Raw genomic sequence first — 19,617 nt, 5'->3', positions numbered from 1 at the left:
AATGATTTATCCGTTAAAATTCAGGATACTGCAGGACCAATTCTTCGTCATCGGTGGCACACCGAAAATGGGATCAGAAAATAGATAATGAACCGAACTGCTAAAAAAGTAGAAAATATAATAGACAATGGAGTAGAGAAAAAGACAAACTTAGATGGAGTGAAAAGGACAAAGGAATGGTTTTGAGAGAATTCACCACATTTCTCTCCATGGTAGGTGCGAGGGTTGCACACATGAACTATGCACATTGGTAGAGGAATCAACTAATAAAGGTTGATTCTTGAATGTTTTAAAATCATTGTTTGCATAATCGTTGTTTTAAAGGTAGATAATCTAATGATAGAGAATTAGTATCTGTAACTCTATTACAACAACAACAATACTCTTTGGGTTTTAAAGGTGATACTAAATCCACAAAGCCTAATCACTTTAGACTTGACAAGAAATCGGTTTTGAACATGTAAAATTAAATTGTTACTAATGTATTTCTTTATAAATACCTTTCTATTTTTCAGATTTATATTTTTATGGATTATAGTTTTGAGATGTGGTGATACTACTAGAGACAATTTTTTACGTTGTGGTTTTTCTTGGGATAAACAAAGTGGTTGATGAGCTTTTTTATTTAGCAAAATGAGCAAAACAGTAGTTTAGGATTTTTGAAATTTTTGTTACACAAATAACAAAAGTAATGGAGCTAAATGATGTTTTGACAACCTTAGAAGTGGTAAGTGATATTAAGAGAAATCTCAAGGAGGTTTTTGATATTATTCCAAAAAAAACTGGGAAATCTTTATAATCACAGAAGAGATCCTATATTAAAGATAATTATTTCCTGCTATCATATATATTCAAAAACACTAGCAAGAAATGGAAAGTTTTTCTTCACCAGCTTATAAAACTTTAGCACAAAGCAAATTTATAAATTTGTATTTTACTCGCAATTTAATAATTCTGCAACTACCCATCTATATATAGGTACAGAAAAAATAATAAAAAATTAGTTCGATGATTTTATCTTTTTTCTTCATGTAATTACATTAATCTATTAAAATTATAACTTCTGATTATTTCATTTCTTCACAATATAATCCAATAGTAAAACCTCATACAACAAAAAAGAATATACTATTCCAATTGAACAGAAAAAAATTCATTGTATAATTGAATAGTTTTATACTATAAAAATACCTAGCTTAACAATCAATAAGTGGTTCTTCATAAATTAAGTAAGTGGTTATATTTTTTAAACAACCATGCACATTTTTCCTTTTGACTACTAAAAACTAACAGAAATAAAATATTTATGAAAAGATATACACATTGTTCTTTTTACTTTTAAACACGGACTACATTATCAACTCCAAAATTATAAAAATATTTGTACGCTAAATGTAAAAGTGAAAGGTCAAAAACAATTCATTGTATTTTTCAAAAATATGATTGTAATTAAATGCTTTCGGATGGGCACCGGTTATTACGGGTGAGTATGAGTCGGGTACCCGCCCCTAATATGATTTGGTTGATCCGACCCTAATATATCGGATCAGTCATTTTGTGACCCTAACCCGCTCCTAATGTTTTCGGGCAAATTTTCAATAAAAAAAATTACTTTTCACTTAATATCAACATGTTTTTCAATAAAAAAATATATGTTTTCCAATTAATATTGGTAGAGATATTATAATCAAAGTCAATACATCACCATTCTCACAAATTTCATCCAATAATCAAATCGATTTCGTAAATTTGGTACATGTTAGAATTATAATATCTAATAGACAATACGAAATTTCATGATAATTTTAAGTACATCACTATTCTCACACATTTCATCGTTTTACAACATAACAAACATAAGGATAATAAGTATTTGGCAACTTTCCCAACTTCCTTAAGGATATTATGGTACAAGACTGCATCACAAATGAGTCGACTGTGAAATCAAAGTCTGGAAAAGAATTGAATAGAGCTGATAATTATTGGAAAAAGTATAATCAAAATAAGTTTGAAAAATCCTCCCCAACTCTCTTATATCTTTGCAATAGACCTTATGGCATTAAAGGTGATGAAAAAGAAAAATAAATTTCTTTCACTAAAATAAAAGAAACAAATTTAGGAGACATAATTGCAATAAAATAAATCAAATAAATAATTAAATGAAAGACACAAACGTTTTAATTATCTAGCTAATAGAAAATTTGAGCTCCAAACACAAATCTTTGATTGAATTGAAGAAAAATTTGCAGGAAAGATTAATAGAGGTAGAATAAAAACGAAAAGGATGAAAAGGATAACCAATTTTTATGACAGAATTTCACACATTTTTCTTCGTTTTGTTCATTTAGTTTAGGTTTCATCAAGAATATTCTCTTTCTTCGAACAAGATGAGGAAAGATGGATCATATGGGATTAGAATATGATGTTGTGAGCCACTTCACTTACACTTAGGATTAACAATTATAAAATTATAAAATGACCCCTAATTTTTTAATATTTATATAATATACCCTGCGGGTTGGGTACCCGCAGATTTTTATTTTCCTGATCCGTATCCGTATCCGTTTTTACGTGTACCCGACCCACATCTGCCCCGCTAAGAAAAATCGGATCGGATATCCTATTTTTCGGATCGGATCGAATCGGGTTGTCGGGTTTTCGAATCACGGATTTTTTTGCCCACCCCTACCGATTATGCATAGCACAGCGAATCTCAACTAGTGTATATACTGTCATGTTTAAATGAACACTACATTGCTGAATTTGAATTTCAAGTGTAAATTTTACTTCTGTGACATTCATCTAATTATGACACCATATGCTATTAGTATATATAAGATTTATTTAGATATTTTTGTTTTATTCATTATTTAAAATTATATAAAATATAAATTTATATTTATTAAACTTGATTAGTCTTGATTGAACTTGAATGAAATCGAATTAAGCTCGAATAAGATAAAACAAAACCGACTTGAGACAAATTTTCTAACTCGAGTTGAGGTTGAATAATACACTATTCGATCTCAAGCTAAGGTTTGAGTAATGCACTGCATGATTTGGATTCGATTGTACTCCGATTCTGGAGGATGACAAAGGAGACCTTCATTTCAAGGAAAAAAATCTTTATTTCTATTGGAGTTGATCCGCCTTGTCTTGTTTAGCGTATACCATGTCAAAATCGTCAACTTCTCCCATTGTCTACTAAACATCACATGTGGATTTTGATTGCAAAAGTAAAAATTTACGACAAATTTAAACCAATAAAGGTGCTTGTAAACAATTAAACTTTGAATGAATGGTCAAGATTGAGACTATAGTGATCCTATAGCTAAAAAGGGAGCCTCTATTAAATAACAAATAAAATTTTCGATTGTGTCAGACTGGTGTCTGCGGTATTTTGAATTTTCGTCGACTTTTTTTAAGTTAAATTTTCTTGGAATTGGAATCTAATGGCGGTTACAACTTCCAGAGTTTCCGGAAAGAAATTGATGACTTCAGTATCAATATCGGCAACTACAGTTGGGAGAATTGGAAATGAAGGGTTTAGATTAGGGAGATGGATTTCTTCTGTCATCGACGGTGGAAAGAAGGTTGCGGCACTGTGGGGAAATGGAGATTATGGGAGACTGGGATTGGGAAATTTGGAGTCCCAATGGAAGCCAAGGATTTTGAATTCTTCTGCATTTTATGATCAGAGCCTCCGCGAAATTGCCTGTGGTGGAGCTCATACCCTTTTTCTAACAGGTTGTTGATAATTTTCTTGAGTTGGTGGGATCGAAAAATGTCTCGATTTTTCATCATTTTTCTTGTAGTTGATGTGGCCAGGTTTTGATGCATTTCTGATGGGTGATTCCCTGATTCTCCTTTGCAGAAAATGGCCGTGTCTATGCCACTGGTTTGAATGATTTTGGGCAGCTAGGAATTTCGGATGATAGAAGTTATGCTACTGTATGCACTCTCAACCTTATTGTCATGTTTTCTGGTCTTCTCGGTTTAGTTAGTTAGAGCTGTGGGTTTGTTTTCTTGTCAGTTTTGGTCAGTTTGTGATGTTACTCGGGGTTTTGGAAATATGATTGCCTTGTTATTTACTTTTACTGGATTAATTGTTTGTGGGTTCTGCTTGATTTAATTGCTTGCACACTTTGGTTTTGAATTTTGTTTGGATGTAATTTCTGTAACGAATCACGATAGTGCCTTGATTTAGCACTCCATTTTGTTTGTTACGTTGATAGGTGCATATTGCTGGGTACTTAATTTTCCTTAATTTGTCAACTGTTATTTATAATTGCTATACGTTGGATTTGCAATTACTTACTATTTCTGCTGTTAAAATGTTACAAAGACTGAAAACTTGGTTGAGTTCAAAGTTTTTCTTTTCAAAACTTTCCAGTTCAGGAAAGATGAAAATTTGATGGTGGACATTGTCGCAGTTTGAAATTTTTCATGGAGATGTTAGTATTGAATATACTTGTCTCTAGGGGATCAAGGTTTTACTGAAAATAAATACAAGTTTGTTGGTTGAATACGAGATACCAATGGCCTAGTAATTTCCTTATTATGGGGTCACCCTGTTATTGGCTAACTAATGTGGAGAGTTGGTTGTTCATGATCTCTGGTTTAAGTTAATATTGGATACTTTTGAATCCTACTGGCTCTAAGTAATTGTTTAGCATTTGGTATTTTGCTCAACAATTGCCAAGAATTAGCTTGACATCAGTTGCGCATATTTTGAGTTATGATTCATGGTTTTCATCCATTTTTGGTGTTCTTGAATATTGTTGACCATGTTGAGAGGATGACTTTGGTATAACTTTGTTAAGTTTGATGTTACTTGTTGGTTCATGGAGATGATGATGGCGCACTGCCATTTGATAATGGCATTTGACGCCTTGTCCAGTGGGTTTTGAGAAAACAGTGGCTATAATGTGTTCTAGAAAAAAGTTGGATGATGTGGTGGTTTTTGTCCATGTCTGGAGTTTTTGAATATTGTTCAACATGCTGCTGAGACGAGTGCTTTAGCTTATCTGAAGTTTGATTCTGGAGGGATTGTGTAAGAGGAGAAGTGGTGAACTTTTTGATGTTTTTCAAATATCATCTTTTGTATTTCCTTTTCATTAATTCCTCTTGCTGTAAACTGGTAAATTTTGTACAATCAAGAGCCTAGTTACCAAGATCATTAGTTTTACAAATTTTCTACTTATTTTGTGAGATGGAAAGGTATATTTTCATATGACAATTTACTATTTTATAAAATGGATAAAATATGAAGACAGAATATATTGCAATGGTTTTGAATTTTTATGAACTTTTGATTGAAAAATTTCCATGGAGGGTAGCAATATTGGCTATCCATTTTTGTTTTTGGTTCTTCACTTGCTTCACATTCATTACAAAGTTACAAGGAGGATGCCATGCCAATGACGAAAAGTGCAGTTTCTATATCGCCACCATCTCCCCTATTATTTTCGAAATTGATGTCCTGCATTTCTTGGAAAACCCATGAACCTGGGTCTAAAGATATTTGAATTTACACACCTTGCATGTTCACTGATTTTAGCATGAGCTTGTATAATCCAACCTTTGTAGGTGTACTTATTGCTCTTTATTTTGTAAATTAAATTAATGAATCTTTGGTGCTTGGATTAACCACTGCCACTGCTAAATTGTCTAGGCTTTCCTAAATTGGCTGATGGTTATGAACATGAAGCTTCATGTCTCAGTCCTCATACTTATGATGAGCTACTCTATCCAGTATTTGGCGTGGCTGCTAGGGTTTCGTTAATGTACTATGTGGAGTGTCGTATTTTGTTTCTCCATGTTGATGTCATGGTCATGCTATTGAAGTATTGCATTCTTTTCAGGGGGTATAATTAGAATGTTTGATTTGACTTTGTGACTCAGTCAATAATATTGCATTTCATGGACACTGGTTTCATTTATGACCCTTATCTAGGCTATAGGTCCTTTTGTTGTCCGTAAGTGTTCAGAGAAATGATACTCCGCATTATGGATAAATGAGTTATTATCTAGACCCTTAATTATGGCTACTTTTGCTTATATTTCATGTAGAATGTTGTTGTTGGTATCTGACTTTCATTTTGGCTGTTCCTTGTTCTATATATTTAGCGCATTTGCTCTGTTAGGATAAAATGACATGGTTGTAAATTCTGCCTTTTAAGTTCAGCTTGTTCATTTGCAGGAGCCACTTATTGTCACTGGAATTCCTAAAGAAGTTGTAAAAATTTCAGCCGGTTATCATCACTCTTCTGCAATTACAGGTTTTAGATTTGGACCTTTTTAGATGCCATGTTCTGTAGCTGTGCTACATAATGTTGATTTTCCTTTTCACTGAGATTTGGTGATGGTTTCAATTATACTACTGGTATATGTGGTTCCAATTGTTCTGTTTACTTACAGTTTATTTTCTGTTCTTGTTGGTGGAATTGGATAAACTTAATCTTCATGCTTTACTAATCTTTTTATGGGACATCAGCTTCTCATATGCTTCATACACCAGGCTGCTCTGCTTTTTAGTTGTGAAAGAGGAATATAAGTTACAGGAAAATGTTGATTAACTGAAATATTCTTTTAAACTTGCAGCCCTTCATTTTTTGACTTTCTTTTTGTGGTGCAAATGGTGATATATGCGTCTCCGGAGATCGTGTCCTTAACATTTGTTTATCCTCTGCAGTGTTTTCTCAGTTAACTGAACCCTAGCTGATAGGAAGCAATTGTTAAGTCCAAAATCATACTCACAATAGCCTCCATCATTTTCCTGAGTAGCAACTAGTTGCTCACTGAGATTTTGAGCAAGCCATTACTTGCTCTTTCATAGCCAAGACCTCGAATGTCGAAAGAACAGTACTTCAAAACAATTTACTCGAAGAAACCGGATGTCCAAGTTTTAGCAAGCTTAAATAAAATTGGTTCTTGAAGTGATGAAATTCTATATCTCTACATATCCTCTGCAGCAACAAAAATCATCTGAATAAAGGGAGAAAAGGAGCAATAAATGATGGGAAAATAAAATGAAAACGTAATTAACCACTGACCAATAAGATTCTTATCCTAAATATTAGTGAGGATCATCAATTAAATGTACCTCAACATAGTAAGATTAACCTTGCATGTTAAAAATTCTGTACATCGACTTGTATTGTGATTATTTGTTGGTAATTCTAGTAGAATTGTTGTTAGAGTCAGTTTTGGAAAGTCGAATATGGTGGGTTCTTGAAGAACTGGTTCATTTTTGGATTTGGCTGAAACTCCAAAGTTTACAACCTATATTACTACTTAACCTGTATGTTTCACCTTTCCAAGCCAATGTTTCTTTAGCATTCTGGACTTTACTGTTAATGCCTGTCTCCTGATATCTATCCTTGTCTTGTAGTGGATGGCGAGCTTTATATGTGGGGGAAGAACTCAGATGGACAACTTGGGTTTGGGAAAAGTAATAATTTAGCTCACCTCTACATTCTGTTGCCTTTTTGTTTTATTACTGAAGTGCTGCAATCTCATCTGAACATTATACTGGCTTGATTTTGTGAAAGGATGACGTAAGGATGTAATGTGTATCTGTCAATCCATTGTTTGTTATATCTTAACATTTTTCCCCTTTTCCTTCCTCCTTTTTTGATTTCCCAAACCTCTTAACCATTTTGGGCTTCTTTTTGCATAAGAATTTCTCCGATGTAAACCTCTAATTTTCCTTTCCTGTGTCTTGAAAAATGATGGTACATAAATATGGAACTTAATGGCTGATTTTCCTTTAAGATACTTAGGTTCATCCTTTTTGTTTCCAAATTTGTTTGTGCATAGTCTGACAGCAACTTTTAATTCCTTAATTTATGATGCAGGGAAGTTTCTGCACAATTTTTTGTGTGGTCCAAGTACATGTTAACATTGCTTTTCAATGATTTTCTTCAAAATCCGCTTTGGCTGGCCATTTATAATCTGTTAATTCACCATCTGTTGTTAGGCTTAGTATCTTCACTGTCTGTAGTTGTTCTTGTAGTTTTTAATATCTGGCTTTGTATTTAGGCATCTACTATGCATTAAAAAAATGGAAATGATTTCTGAAATTCTCTGTTAACTGCAGAGGCAGCAAAGCTAGTTACTCTTCCCAGTAAAGTGGAATGCTTGAATGGAGTTTCCATTAAGATTGCCTCTTTGGGTTCTGAGCACTCAGTTGCTGTTACAGGTTTATATCTGTATTTCAAGTGTGTTGCAAATGCAGTATTATGCAAACACTGGCAGTCTTTAATAGCAAAGCATTTTTTTTTTCTTCGTCTTTCTTGTCACGATTCTATGCGTTTACTGACCACTGGTTTGCTGTTAATGTCTAGATAAAGGGGAGGCCTTGAGTTGGGGTGGAGGAGCATCTGGAAAACTTGGACATGGTCATGGATCCAGCATATTGGGATTTCGAAAAAGTAACAGGTTCTTTTATGTGGTTAAGCATGCTTTTTTTGTTCACAGAATGAATTTTCTGTATAACGTTCTTGGAAGTTTGAACTGTTATTCATTCTTTTTTTTTCTCTCTTACATGACTGTCTTTTGAGATGGCTTTTTACTTTTAAGTAGAAACAAAATGTAGGTTTTGGGGATAATTGATCTCAATAATGGTTCATAGCTATGCCTATATGTTCACATTCGCCTCATTTCAGTGTTTTTGGGGCTCAATTTTGATTGTAAGGTTGAACCTTTTTTAGGCAAGTTTCACTCTTGTTTGTAATTTGAATGTGCTTTAAGGTGAATTACTGTAGATCCTTTTAATTTGCTCCGACTTTCACTTTACCCCCTGAAATATTTTTATCAGCACTTTGCCCATTTTAACTAATTCTGTTATTGCCATTTGACATCTTACAACAAATTTATTTGTCCTATTTAGCATTTTACCCTTACTTTGGTATGTTTGGACAACCTTACGTCACTCATTTTGATGCTTTTTTGGTTTAATTTTTTCTTCATATTTTACTTTTTTTTCCTTTCTTGCTTTGGTATAAAAATACTGAATTGTGTGGCATTACATATACAGTTAGTTGACTTTACATGCTTTTGGTTTGTTTTTCTTCATCTTTAGACTATGTTTTGAGTTTCATGTAAAGGAGGATTGGTGTCGATCGATGTGCCTTCATTGATAGAAGGTGAATAGTGCAAGTCATTGTCCTTGATAAGTTGACTCTGGTATTGGGTTGTAGTTGTGCGGTTATGCTAAGTTCTCTGGGAGGAAATTTGTTTGTAAGGGAAAAATAAATAAACTACTAAAGAGGAAAAGCATGGTTGGGGAAAAAAAAGACAGAATAAGGAAAATGTGCGGTAAAAACATTGAAGGGCAAATTCACCCACAACATACTGTACGTATGGTCAAATGTTAAAAAGTATTAACAGGGCTAGTCCAAGTGCACAAAGTATTGATTAAAAGATTTAGGGCGCAAGTAAAATTTTGACCCAAGTACTGGGGGTTTAATGCAATTAACCTCTGATTTACAATTGTGTATTTTGATTTCTGAGTGTGGTGCCCTATAGATTTGAGTAGAAGGGAATGACATGAATGGTTGACATGTGAAAGGTGAGATATGATAGAATAAGAAAAACCTCTTCAAGCTATAAACATGTTTGTCAAAATATCATGTGATTAGCAGATCCACCACCTGAAAGTTTCATACATCTTCATTACGTAGTACTGTTATGTATTGTTATTTCTCAATATGCCTCGTTAAAATATGCTTTCACCCTTGAAGAATTTTGAGATTGGCTGCAGCAGGAGAAGCTATTATCTTGATTATATTGGGTTTTCTTTTATGCAGTGAATTCACTCCACGACTGATTAAGGATCTGGAGGGAGTGAAGGTAGTGTATATGTCTAATTTTGTACAAGTGTCTGTTTAGTTTCTCAAGATCACGTTCACTGTGAGTTGGTCAAGGTATTAATTCTTTGATCCTTGTCACTCTGTTTCTTGAGAATATATAGGTTAAAAGTGTTGCTGCTGGGATTTTGCATTCTGCCTGCATTGATGGTAAACTATTGACCTTTTGGAGATGGTTAATGATCATATTCTTTGAAGATTGGAATTGAACTTTTTTGGACAGCTTTTTCATTTCTGGGGTATTGCAGAAAATGGCTTTGTATATATTTTTGGTGAAAGAGCAAAGGCGAAGATGGTAGGACGTGGATTGCCACAAGAAAATTGTCGAATATCTTTTGCTTCCTTTCTTTTTTTCGTGAACAAAAGCTGCATTTTCACTAGTGATATGTCTCTAATATGTGGCTACTTTTTTACAAAAAAACAGGGCTTTGAAGAAGGAAAGAGTGTTACAGTTCCATCTCTTATGAGCAAAATGCCACCATCTGAAGAGGTTGCTTGTGGTGGTCATCACACTTGTATCATTACAAGTAGTCTCTCATTTCCATATTCTTGCAATTATATATTTCTTGTCATGAGCAATAATACGATGAATGCTGTTTTACTAGGGCAGAAGGACTTTTCTTTTGAGTATTTGCCCTGATTTTCTGAAGAAATATAGAACTGTTATTCATTTTATGTGATATACCCTGTCCCAATGCCATGATATCAGTAACATTTTCGCAAGCATCTAAGGCAGTAACATGGACCAAGTAGTCCTTGTTTGCTGAAGAATAGTGTTTGTCAGTGCCAGTAAATTTTACTGAAATTTGTCAAATCATCTTCGTATTATCTGGTTGATCTGGTATACTTGTGACTGAGTTACTCTTAGCTGGCTAGTTTCTTGTCGTCAATGATTATTTGCTTTTGGATCATTAAATTCTGTTGATATATCCACAAACATGGATTTTTGCTATTCAGGGACCTTCTTTTCCCTTCTACTTGGATATTGTGAAAACTGGCCCTTGTTGAACATTCCCCAAACTTAGATACTTGAAATTTGGCTGTTACCTATCAGAGTTAATCCCATCTTTGCTGAATCTTGAAGTCGTTGAAAATTTTTTCTGTCTTTCTTGGGTTTATCCCGAAAGCCTGCTTTGGCAATGCGGGTGAGACTGGTGATGTTTGAGAGTTTGCAAGATAGGTGTGTTTTTTGCATTACCTTATTGACAGAACTAAAACCATGCGAAGTCTTTTATTTTTAGCTAACGATGTTGGCACGCCAAAATTAGCTTTAGAGCTCTCTCTCTCTCTCTCTCACACACACACACATACATATATATTAACCAAATTGATGCGGACACAAGTTTTATATTTTTTAACAACTTAAATGCAAAAAATACATAGATATTGAACAAAATAATTTTAAAGTAACCTTTTTGGATTGAGATTGTAAAAGAGCATGCATTCTTGAATATAAACTAATAAAATTTAGAAAGTTTTTATGTACTTTCTATGACCCTTTTTGAACAAAAATTACTTTGCAGGATAGCAAATATATCTTCTTTAGAATATATGAACTTTATTACCAAAAAAGTACTTTCTTTTTTATTTTTGTTCAATTTTTACATTTTTATACCTCAGGAAAAGTTTAAGAATTATGATGTATGCTGCTTCAAAATGTATTTGAAGACATTTCATGAACAAACCATCAATAAAATGTTTACATATAAAGAAGAGGATGTCATAATATTTAAATGTCATGTTGGTTTTTAGTCATTTAGACCAATGGAAAGATAGCAGTGGAGTGCCCGAAACTTATTTTGGAGTTCCAAAATCATTAGCCTTCATTTTATTAAAGTTCAATGTTGTATTAGTATCTTACATGAGCATGTTAGTGAACCAGGCTAGTGAACTGGAAAGACCTTTTTATATGTATATCTTTTCTCTACCTTTCCTCAATGGTCCTATGCTCAGCTGAGCTCATAACAGAAGCTTTACAAGTGCTTCTAGCTGTCAGAAGTCATAAGACGTTACCTGGCTGACTAGCAGTAAGAGGCCAGTGAGTTGCGTGTGATACTGTTCTGGTAATCAATAATATGTCAACTGAACCTTACCAGACTACTTAAATTACATAGTAAGAGATACTCCAAACTCCATTTCCTCTTAAAGCTCCTTTTTTAATTAAAAATGTGACCCCCTGCCATGGACAAAGTCCTATATTAATTTCTCTAGGACTTTCAATGAGTTAAATAGAGATCTTGAGCCTTTCCACTTGCTGCCAACTGGTTTTGAGCTGGATGCTCATGATCTTTTCCATGGTTTGAGAGCACTGTCTTGGGTTTCAGTTCATACATCTCAATCCACAATTCCCCATGTGACTTCCGTCCGCTGTAGGCTGTTTCAATTCAGGAATCTTCGTCTGTACAAGTCAAAGTCATTTGTTTTTTTTGGGGGGGGTGTTGAAGGTACAAATTCTGGCATCGTTTTTCTGGGGAGTTCCAAAATAGTTAATAAAGATATGGTCTGCTACTCAATTGCCACTTGGTTTTGTTCAGTTTGAGAGCCACCCTTTCTCCTTGTCCATGAATCTTTGCTGGAGTTGTACACCAAGAATTAAGCAAATACCAAATGTAATCTTCCTAATTGGTTTCAACTTACTTGGCTGATCGGCTGAATTATTAAAATTTTTGAAATAACATAAATACCAAAGATGAAGTAAAATGCCAGATAGAATTTCCCTAATCCATTTGATGTAAATTCAATTGTCTGCTTGTTAGCATGGCTTTACATAAGATACTATTACAGTTATATCTCTTGGTTGTTATGATATGAAGTGTGATTTCTGTTGTTTCTCGTTTTGGAGATTCTGTAAATTGTCCTTTAATCTGGAATTTTCTTCTATTTCATAGGTGGTGGGGAGCTGTACACATGGGGCTCAAATGACAATGGCTGTCTTGGTATTGGGTATCTTCCTTGTTAATGAACTTAGATCTAAAAGTTTAGCCAATGAGTTAATGTTTTTGTTTCTTATTGACTTCTCTGTGAGCTAATCACAGAACTATTGGATAATTAACTGAAGCCTAAATTGTTTGTTCCAGATCAACTGATGTTGTTCATTCACCTGAAAGAGTTAAAGGTCCATTTGTGAGGCATCCTGTTTGTAAGGTTTGTAACACAAATTACCAAATTAGTCAAGTAGCGATTCTTCTCTTAAATTTTCCTGCAGAGAGTTTAATATTAGGTGAAAATATTTCCTGGCCATTAATTTTGCTTTTGGTAAAACAACCTTCTTCTGATTAGGGAACATGAGGTAACAAAGAAGATGATTTAAAATGTGACATGTATGACCCTGGCAAACATATTGTTTCCCAATTTTTAAGTTTTATTTATTTTGTTTTTAAATCAAAACCACCTTGGAGTGGTGTTGTTTTTAGCCCTGGGGTTTATTAAGTTGGTAAAGTAATTACAGGAATGGAAAGGGACATACAAATCCGATTTTCTGTAATATCAATTATAAACGCTTGATATAGGCATATCTAAATTCTGCAATTTGATGAACCTCTTTAATTGCATAGATATGGATGTTGGATATCGTGTTTACAGTGACATCCTTCATTAGCTGGAAAATAAGTTTGAGTGGCTTCTGAAAATATGTTTGAAATAGAAACTTCTCCCTTGAATAAGAAACCTGATTTGTTAAATTGAATACGAATTTACTGCAGTAGATTGGAACAGCCATTAATGTGTTTCATAGGATTTTGATGTACAACCCCCAAGCACCTGGGACTGATTCTGCTGAATATATATGCAAACTCCACCTGATTGAGCTAAACCCTCAGCTTCCAAGTTTCTTTTGTCCCATAAATTTGTAAAATCCTGCTATCATACCACCATTCTGACTGCTGATAATGCCACCTGGAGCAGCATATGCAAGCTGGTGTTTGTATTGGCTGCTGGCTTTAACTTGAGCTTTTAAGGATTTATCATTAGACTTTTCTTTATGATTCTAAATTTATGTGTTATTAGGTGTCCTGCGGTTGGAAGCACACTGCAGCAATTTGTGGTAAGGACATTAAATGTGAAGCCTTAGACATTTTTACTGTTTCTATAGATAAATTGTTCTGCAATTTGAAAGTCAGAAGCAATTTTATGTACCATCATAGTTATATCCAGAGATTCTCCGCCTCATTTAAATATTCTGCTTTAAAATTGCATGAGATTTTCATTATCATGACCTTTTGCAGGCAATATGGTAGCCAAAGGCAGTTTCTTGGGGAGTATTAATTCTACTTCCTGTATATGCTTTCTATTCTTTGAATACTTTCTTTAGTTTTGGCATGTTGAATCCCTCAGCTTCGCCTTATATAGACAATGCCATTGTGGACAAGTTATTGAAGCTCATTTCTAATGAACTGTCAACATTTTGGTCGGTCTCATGCTACTAAAAAAAATGCTTGAAGAGATTGCCAGGGAAAATGGAATATTTTCACAGCATAGTATGGCAAAATTGCAGGTCTCCAAATAGATTTGAAATCATGGTGTTGCCTTAATAGGCATAAACACAAAAATAAAAGGAAGAGGAGGGAAAATCTTGTTGGTCTAGTAGAAATACTGAAAAGCCGAAAGAAAATGAAAGAGAGAAGTCATGTCAAAACTGGAAACGAAAGAATCTTCTATATTACTAGTTAGACCAACTAGAGCTTGAAAAGATATTCTGGTGAGCTCTCTCAAGACATGCTGAATAAGCGTGTCGAGTGACATCATCTGCTGAACCTATTTTTCTATTGCCTCTCTGCCTTTTTTTTTTGCTTTCAAAAAAGAGGATCAATAGTGGTTTCCCACTTACCCCATGATGGCTTGAACCTGTGACCTCTCGGTTACAGGTGAATTATCTTATCAACTAGGCCATGCTTCGCTGTCTCCTCTCTGCCAATTTGTATTTCCTTTATTCTTGCTTCTTTTGTTCTTCCCCTTCCTGCACTTTCCATAACTTGCTTCTTGCAGTAACCTCCAACATTATTTTAGATTAGTTTCTGCTCCAAACTTGCAATTCAGCCAAGTCTCTTTTTTTTTCCATTTTTTGTTAGGTGCGTTTTCTTTGTAGCATATGCACGTGTATACGTATTGGTGTACTAGTGAGCCTTTTCTTGGTTTTCCCTACAGCCTTTTTTTTTTTTCCTTTTTTTGGGTGCATTGTCTAGTCTGAGTTTTAGATTGATCCTTCTAGCTGCTTTTCAAATTAATTTTTATAAGCTCATTTCTCATTTTCAGATTAGGTAATTTATATGTATTGCTTTTATGGTAGAATATATACTACTAAAGCTTAACTTTTTTTTTTTTAATTTCTCTTTTACTAACTAACCAGGGGGTAATCTGCATTGCAGGGGGCAATATGTACACCTGGGGCTGGGGTGGTTCACATGGAACTTTTTCTGAAGATGGACATTCTTCTGGTGGCCAACTGGTCTGTACCTACTCTTAAACTATTGTGTCCAATGTATTTATCTTTCTAGTTGCCTATCTGCTTTAGTTGGAAAAGATTTTCTAGTTTTTCTCTGCCTGGGGATTTGCGAGAAAGAAAAGTTGAAAGAAGTAGGTAGAACCATTTTATAATCTCTGAAATCCTCACACTATAAGGGTTGTAGAGTTACAGAGAATTTCTTCCTCTCTTGCCTCGTGAATGGTGCTATGTTTCCAATATTAACTTTTGTCATATAGACCTTTCAGGTAACTAGATAATCAGCATAAAAAGGTCTATAACACACGAGTTTCATCCTTGTATTGATTTCAACATATGCTGCTCTTTTAACTTTTGAATCAGATTTGTGATGTGCTTTAGACAGGAAATCAGAGCTAGCTCTTTTCTCAAGAAACTACATAGCTTAGATTGTTAATGTTCTTGTGAACCTCATGTACCACACTGGTATATTTTACCCTCAGTCTAGTTTTCTCCTCTTTGCCATCTTTTTACCACTCCGTCTGTTGCCTTCCTTTTCACTCCCTCCATCTGTTGCCTTCCTTTTCATCCCCTCCGTCTGTTGCCGTCCTAACTAGTCTTGTTGAACTGTTGGACCAAAGGCTTATTTGTGTCTGTGATTTGGTAATGCTCATTGGGGAGTGGCTCGGGGGAAATCTAAGGGGTGGCGGTCCTGAAATGTCCATGAGTTGCTAAACGATTAGAGTATGATATCTTCCATACTTCTGTGCTGCAGTAGCTGATATTGGCAAAATAGGAAAAAGAAAGTATTTGCTAGCTGTTCATCTTGTACTTTTAAGGTCTTTATTAGGGGAAGAACCGTTTGTTATTGTGGGAATTTTGTCATGGAAGCCAACCTGTTTATTGGTAACTCGAACATGATGTAGCTTGGAGGAGGATATAAACCTGACCTTTGACACTTTTATGAAAACAGAGAGAATAAAAGCCTGACTTGTCTAGCCTAAACAAACATTGCAAATCACGCAGAGGTCTCATTTTACTTTTAAATTTTACAAGGTATAGCCATTTTTTAGTTCTCTTTTTTTTTTTAAGGCGAAGCAGGAGGCCTTGAGACTTCGCATTTCAATGTCGAATGAATTAGTTTTTGACCTTTTGGCTTATTTTTTTTATCTACTTTTCTTTGTACTTGACAATCGTTTTTTTCCTTCTTAAAAAATTGGTTGCAAAGACTGCAAGAAGAAACAAGGCAGAAATCCTTCTTAACTTGGAAAACTAATTACATGTCTGAGCCATGATTCTTACAAAACATAATGGAGTTTCAACTTTTACGAGGTGGGGGACAAGATTCCTTGTGTAATTGTACAAAAATCATGTGGTAAATTTGATTATTTTCCATTAAACAAGAACTTGAAAAGATATGGATGATAACACTGTTGCATATTGTTGAGTACATTAGCCAATTTGAAATTTGGAACTTCTCTGCTTATAATTTAGGTTGTCTAAAAAAATTCGTTCGTTCATTTTGTTTTCAGTGCTTCTGTTCATATTATATAAGCTCATGGTGTTCAGGCATTCTTGTATAATGAGATGAACATAATACGTGTTTGAACATGATGTTCGAATTTTTACAAGAGATTTTTAATAATCACTTTTGCCTGGTTGGCTATTTGATTTGTGTAGAAAATGATGATTGGCTCGACACAAATTTCATTATTCAACGTGATGCTGCAAACTTTCTTTTAAATCTGGAAAATCTCATTAGAGATTTTAAGTGCCTTACTCTGGGGTTTTTTAAGTTGTATTACTGCAGCACATGTTCTCTAAATTCTTGCTTTCTACAAGTACCTGTATGATCATCATATTTATTCAGTTGTTTTTCTCTGCAGGGGCAAGGGGATGACGTTGACTACATTGAACCTAAGGCGATTGACTTTTGCAATAAAGTGAGAGCATGGCAAGTTTCATGCGGATTTAATCATACAGGGGCTATACTGGAAGTTGACAAAGAACCACTTTAATAACATAAGGTTCTTTTTTGTCTTTCAAGAATGCTGTGAATTTCTCCACCAGCAAATTTTCACCTCAGTGAAAATGCGGTATTTGGAACCATGCATGTGATATCTGCAATTTCATCCTCAGGTGAAGAGTATATGAAAGTAATCTTCGAATCAGCTGATTCCCATAAAATCAGAAGTCAAGTTTAGGTGCGCTACGTTTCAGCCAAAGGAAATAAAAGACTAGATGCAGTTATTTATCAAATAATCACGTGAAAGGAGTACTTTGTGAAGAAATATATTATTTTCATTTATATTCTCTTGTATAAGGTACATTCAGCACTGTAAAGTTGTGACTTCGAAAAGAGACCCTCTTTGAACCCTGTAATGTGATATCACAGGTTTTCATCAATGCATTCAAAGCAAACCCTAGCTCCCAAGTCGGTAGGCTAACTGGTACCTGGTTTTTACTGGTCTGATTCGTTTTGGGAAAATGTCGGTTTTCAGCCCCAAACTTTGGGTTCTGGACACATTTCATCCCTCAACTTTTGGGCATGACATATTTGGTGTCTGAATTAACAATTTTTTACCAATGTCATCCTCAAACGGCAATTTAGCCAATTTTTAACGGAACTGGTCACGTGAAAATCATATGACTATTAAGTAAATGTCCTTCTCCGAAACAAAATTAGGTAATTTAGGTGAAAATGAGATTGTCTTCGCTTTTCTTGTTCGAAACCTAATCTGAACTTTCTCTTTCTCTTGCACTTATATTTCTTCTCACCCTTTTCCCTTTCCCTTGCCCTTCAAAATTGCATTCTGTGAAATTTTTGAAGATCAAAGAAGCTGACCTGCTGTGATTAAGTAAGAAAGTGGGCAGGAAAATGTCGGTGCGAAACAAAGAATTGAATGATTGTGCACTCCCAAATTATGGTAAATTGTCTAGGGTTTAATAATTTGTTAATTAAAGTGTTAATAATGAAAAGTTTGACCTTTTTTTGGCATTCTATGTAGATGTGGTCCTTCATGTCTGTTTGTGTTGTTTTATTGTTAACGTTGGGTCCAGCTACAAAGTTTGACCTTTTTTTTTAATATGATACATAGAGGCCCTTGATGTCTGTTTTGTGGGTGTAATCTTGTTAATGTTTGGTCCACATTGTTTGAAAAGATTAATTTTTTTAATGGTTAGAACATATATGTTTGGGTCCAGCTACAAAGTTTGACCTTTTTTTTTAATATGATACATAGGGGCCCTTGATGTCTGTTTTGTGGGTGTAATCTTGTTAATATTTGGTCCACATTGTTTGAAATGATTAATTTTTTTAATGGTTAGAACATATATGTTTGAATAATAAACTTGTGGTCCCTTTTGGATTGTTAAGCTTATAATAAAAAGTATGAGTTTATTCGATTCTGTTAAAATATGAAAGTAATGGTTTGGTTACTTATTCAGTATTTGATATATGCCTTTTTTTTAATCATCAGAACAAGGTATCTCACTGATTACACTAAGATGTCACTGTAGAGGATTGATTTTTTACACTCCTCAACCACATTATGAGGGTGGAGATGTATGTGTCCTTGATTATGTTGAGAGTATAGGTTTGAGTTTTTTTGAAGTGGATAGATTGATTGAAGATGCTGGTGTCTTTGGTCACAAAGTGTACTATGATTGGGAGAATAATAAGTTTAAAAGGATAGACAATAGTAGAGAATTGTATGGATATATTCAAAGGACTACTAGTTCAATTAGGGAAATTATCTTGTACCTTGAAATTTCATTCCATGAAATTATGGTTCACCAACTTGGCTGTAATCCTTATGAGGTTGATGAGAATGAAGAAAGTCCTGCTAATGATAAAGATATAACTGCAAATCATGACCATGAAGGGGGGAGGGAATGATAATAATTATTCTGATTCATCCAGTGAATCTTTCTTCTCAGCAGTAGATTCTGATTATAATCAAAGTGAAGAAAATGATGTTGATTTCAATGATAACATAGATAAAAATGCTGAATGGTTGGGTGTAGAACACTATAAGGAATTGCAAACTAATTCGGCAAAACAAGGACAGGTTGAAGCTAATTTGGTTCAATCTGAAGATAATGATGTAGCCCCTGATTCTGAATCAGATTTTGAGAGTGTGCATAAGTCTGATGATGAAAATGGTAGTAATAGGTGTGTTGTGTTCAATTCCCAGGACATGGATAATCCAAAATTGGAATTAAAGATGTTTTTTAGTACCATCAAAGAGTGCAAGTTAGCTATTATAAATTACAGTATGAGACAAGGTAGGCCTTGTAAATTTGTGAAGCAGGATTTGGTTAGATTGA

At 34.3% G+C, this 19,617-nt stretch overlaps 1 protein-coding gene across 4 annotated transcripts; it reads left to right on the top strand.

Moving 5' to 3' along the window:
• Positions 1 to 3,244: 3,244 nt before the first annotated feature.
• On the top strand, positions 3,245 to 17,735 carry LOC113778279 (ultraviolet-B receptor UVR8). Of its 4 annotated transcripts, none has more exons than XM_027323625.1 (15): positions 3,245 to 3,747; positions 3,875 to 3,951; positions 6,203 to 6,281; positions 7,394 to 7,453; positions 8,102 to 8,203; positions 8,349 to 8,442; positions 9,813 to 9,855; positions 9,977 to 10,022; positions 10,121 to 10,167; positions 10,297 to 10,399; positions 12,761 to 12,815; positions 12,950 to 13,016; positions 13,878 to 13,914; positions 15,236 to 15,315; positions 17,175 to 17,735. In XM_027323625.1, exons 1-15 carry the CDS (start codon positions 3,453 to 3,455, stop codon positions 17,304 to 17,306), a joined length of 1,317 nt encoding a protein of 438 aa, XP_027179426.1. In that variant the 5' UTR covers positions 3,245 to 3,452; the 3' UTR covers positions 17,307 to 17,735. The 4 variants fall into 4 exon arrangements, 3 of the variants coding, with proteins under 3 accessions (XP_027179426.1, XP_027179425.1, XP_027179424.1); XM_027323624.1 differs by having other exon boundaries at positions 10,121 to 10,399; positions 17,175 to 17,315; positions 17,428 to 17,735; XM_027323623.1 differs by having other exon boundaries at positions 10,121 to 10,399.
• Positions 17,736 to 19,617: the final 1,882 nt, after the last annotated feature.

The sequence above is a fragment of the Coffea eugenioides genome, chromosome 7, assembly GCF_003713205.1.
Source record: "Coffea eugenioides isolate CCC68of chromosome 7, Ceug_1.0, whole genome shotgun sequence".
Taxonomy (NCBI): Eukaryota; Viridiplantae; Streptophyta; class Magnoliopsida; order Gentianales; family Rubiaceae; genus Coffea; species Coffea eugenioides.
This window is presented reverse-complemented; position numbering and strand designations above follow the sequence as displayed.

What these genes read in the sequence shown, in the direction of transcription:
- LOC113778279 (XM_027323624.1), top strand. Translation starts at nt 3,453, where the DNA reads ATGGCGGTTACAACTTCCAGAGTTTCCGGAAAGAAATTGATGACTTCA. An exon ending in GCACTCAGTTGCTGTTACAG is followed by an intron (nt 8,204 to 8,348) that starts GTTTATATCTGT and finishes GTTAATGTCTAG; the next exon opens with ATAAAGGGGAGGCCTTGAGT. An exon ending in GCACACTGCAGCAATTTGTG is followed by an intron (nt 13,915 to 15,235) that starts GTAAGGACATTA and finishes TCTGCATTGCAG; the next exon opens with GGGGCAATATGTACACCTGG.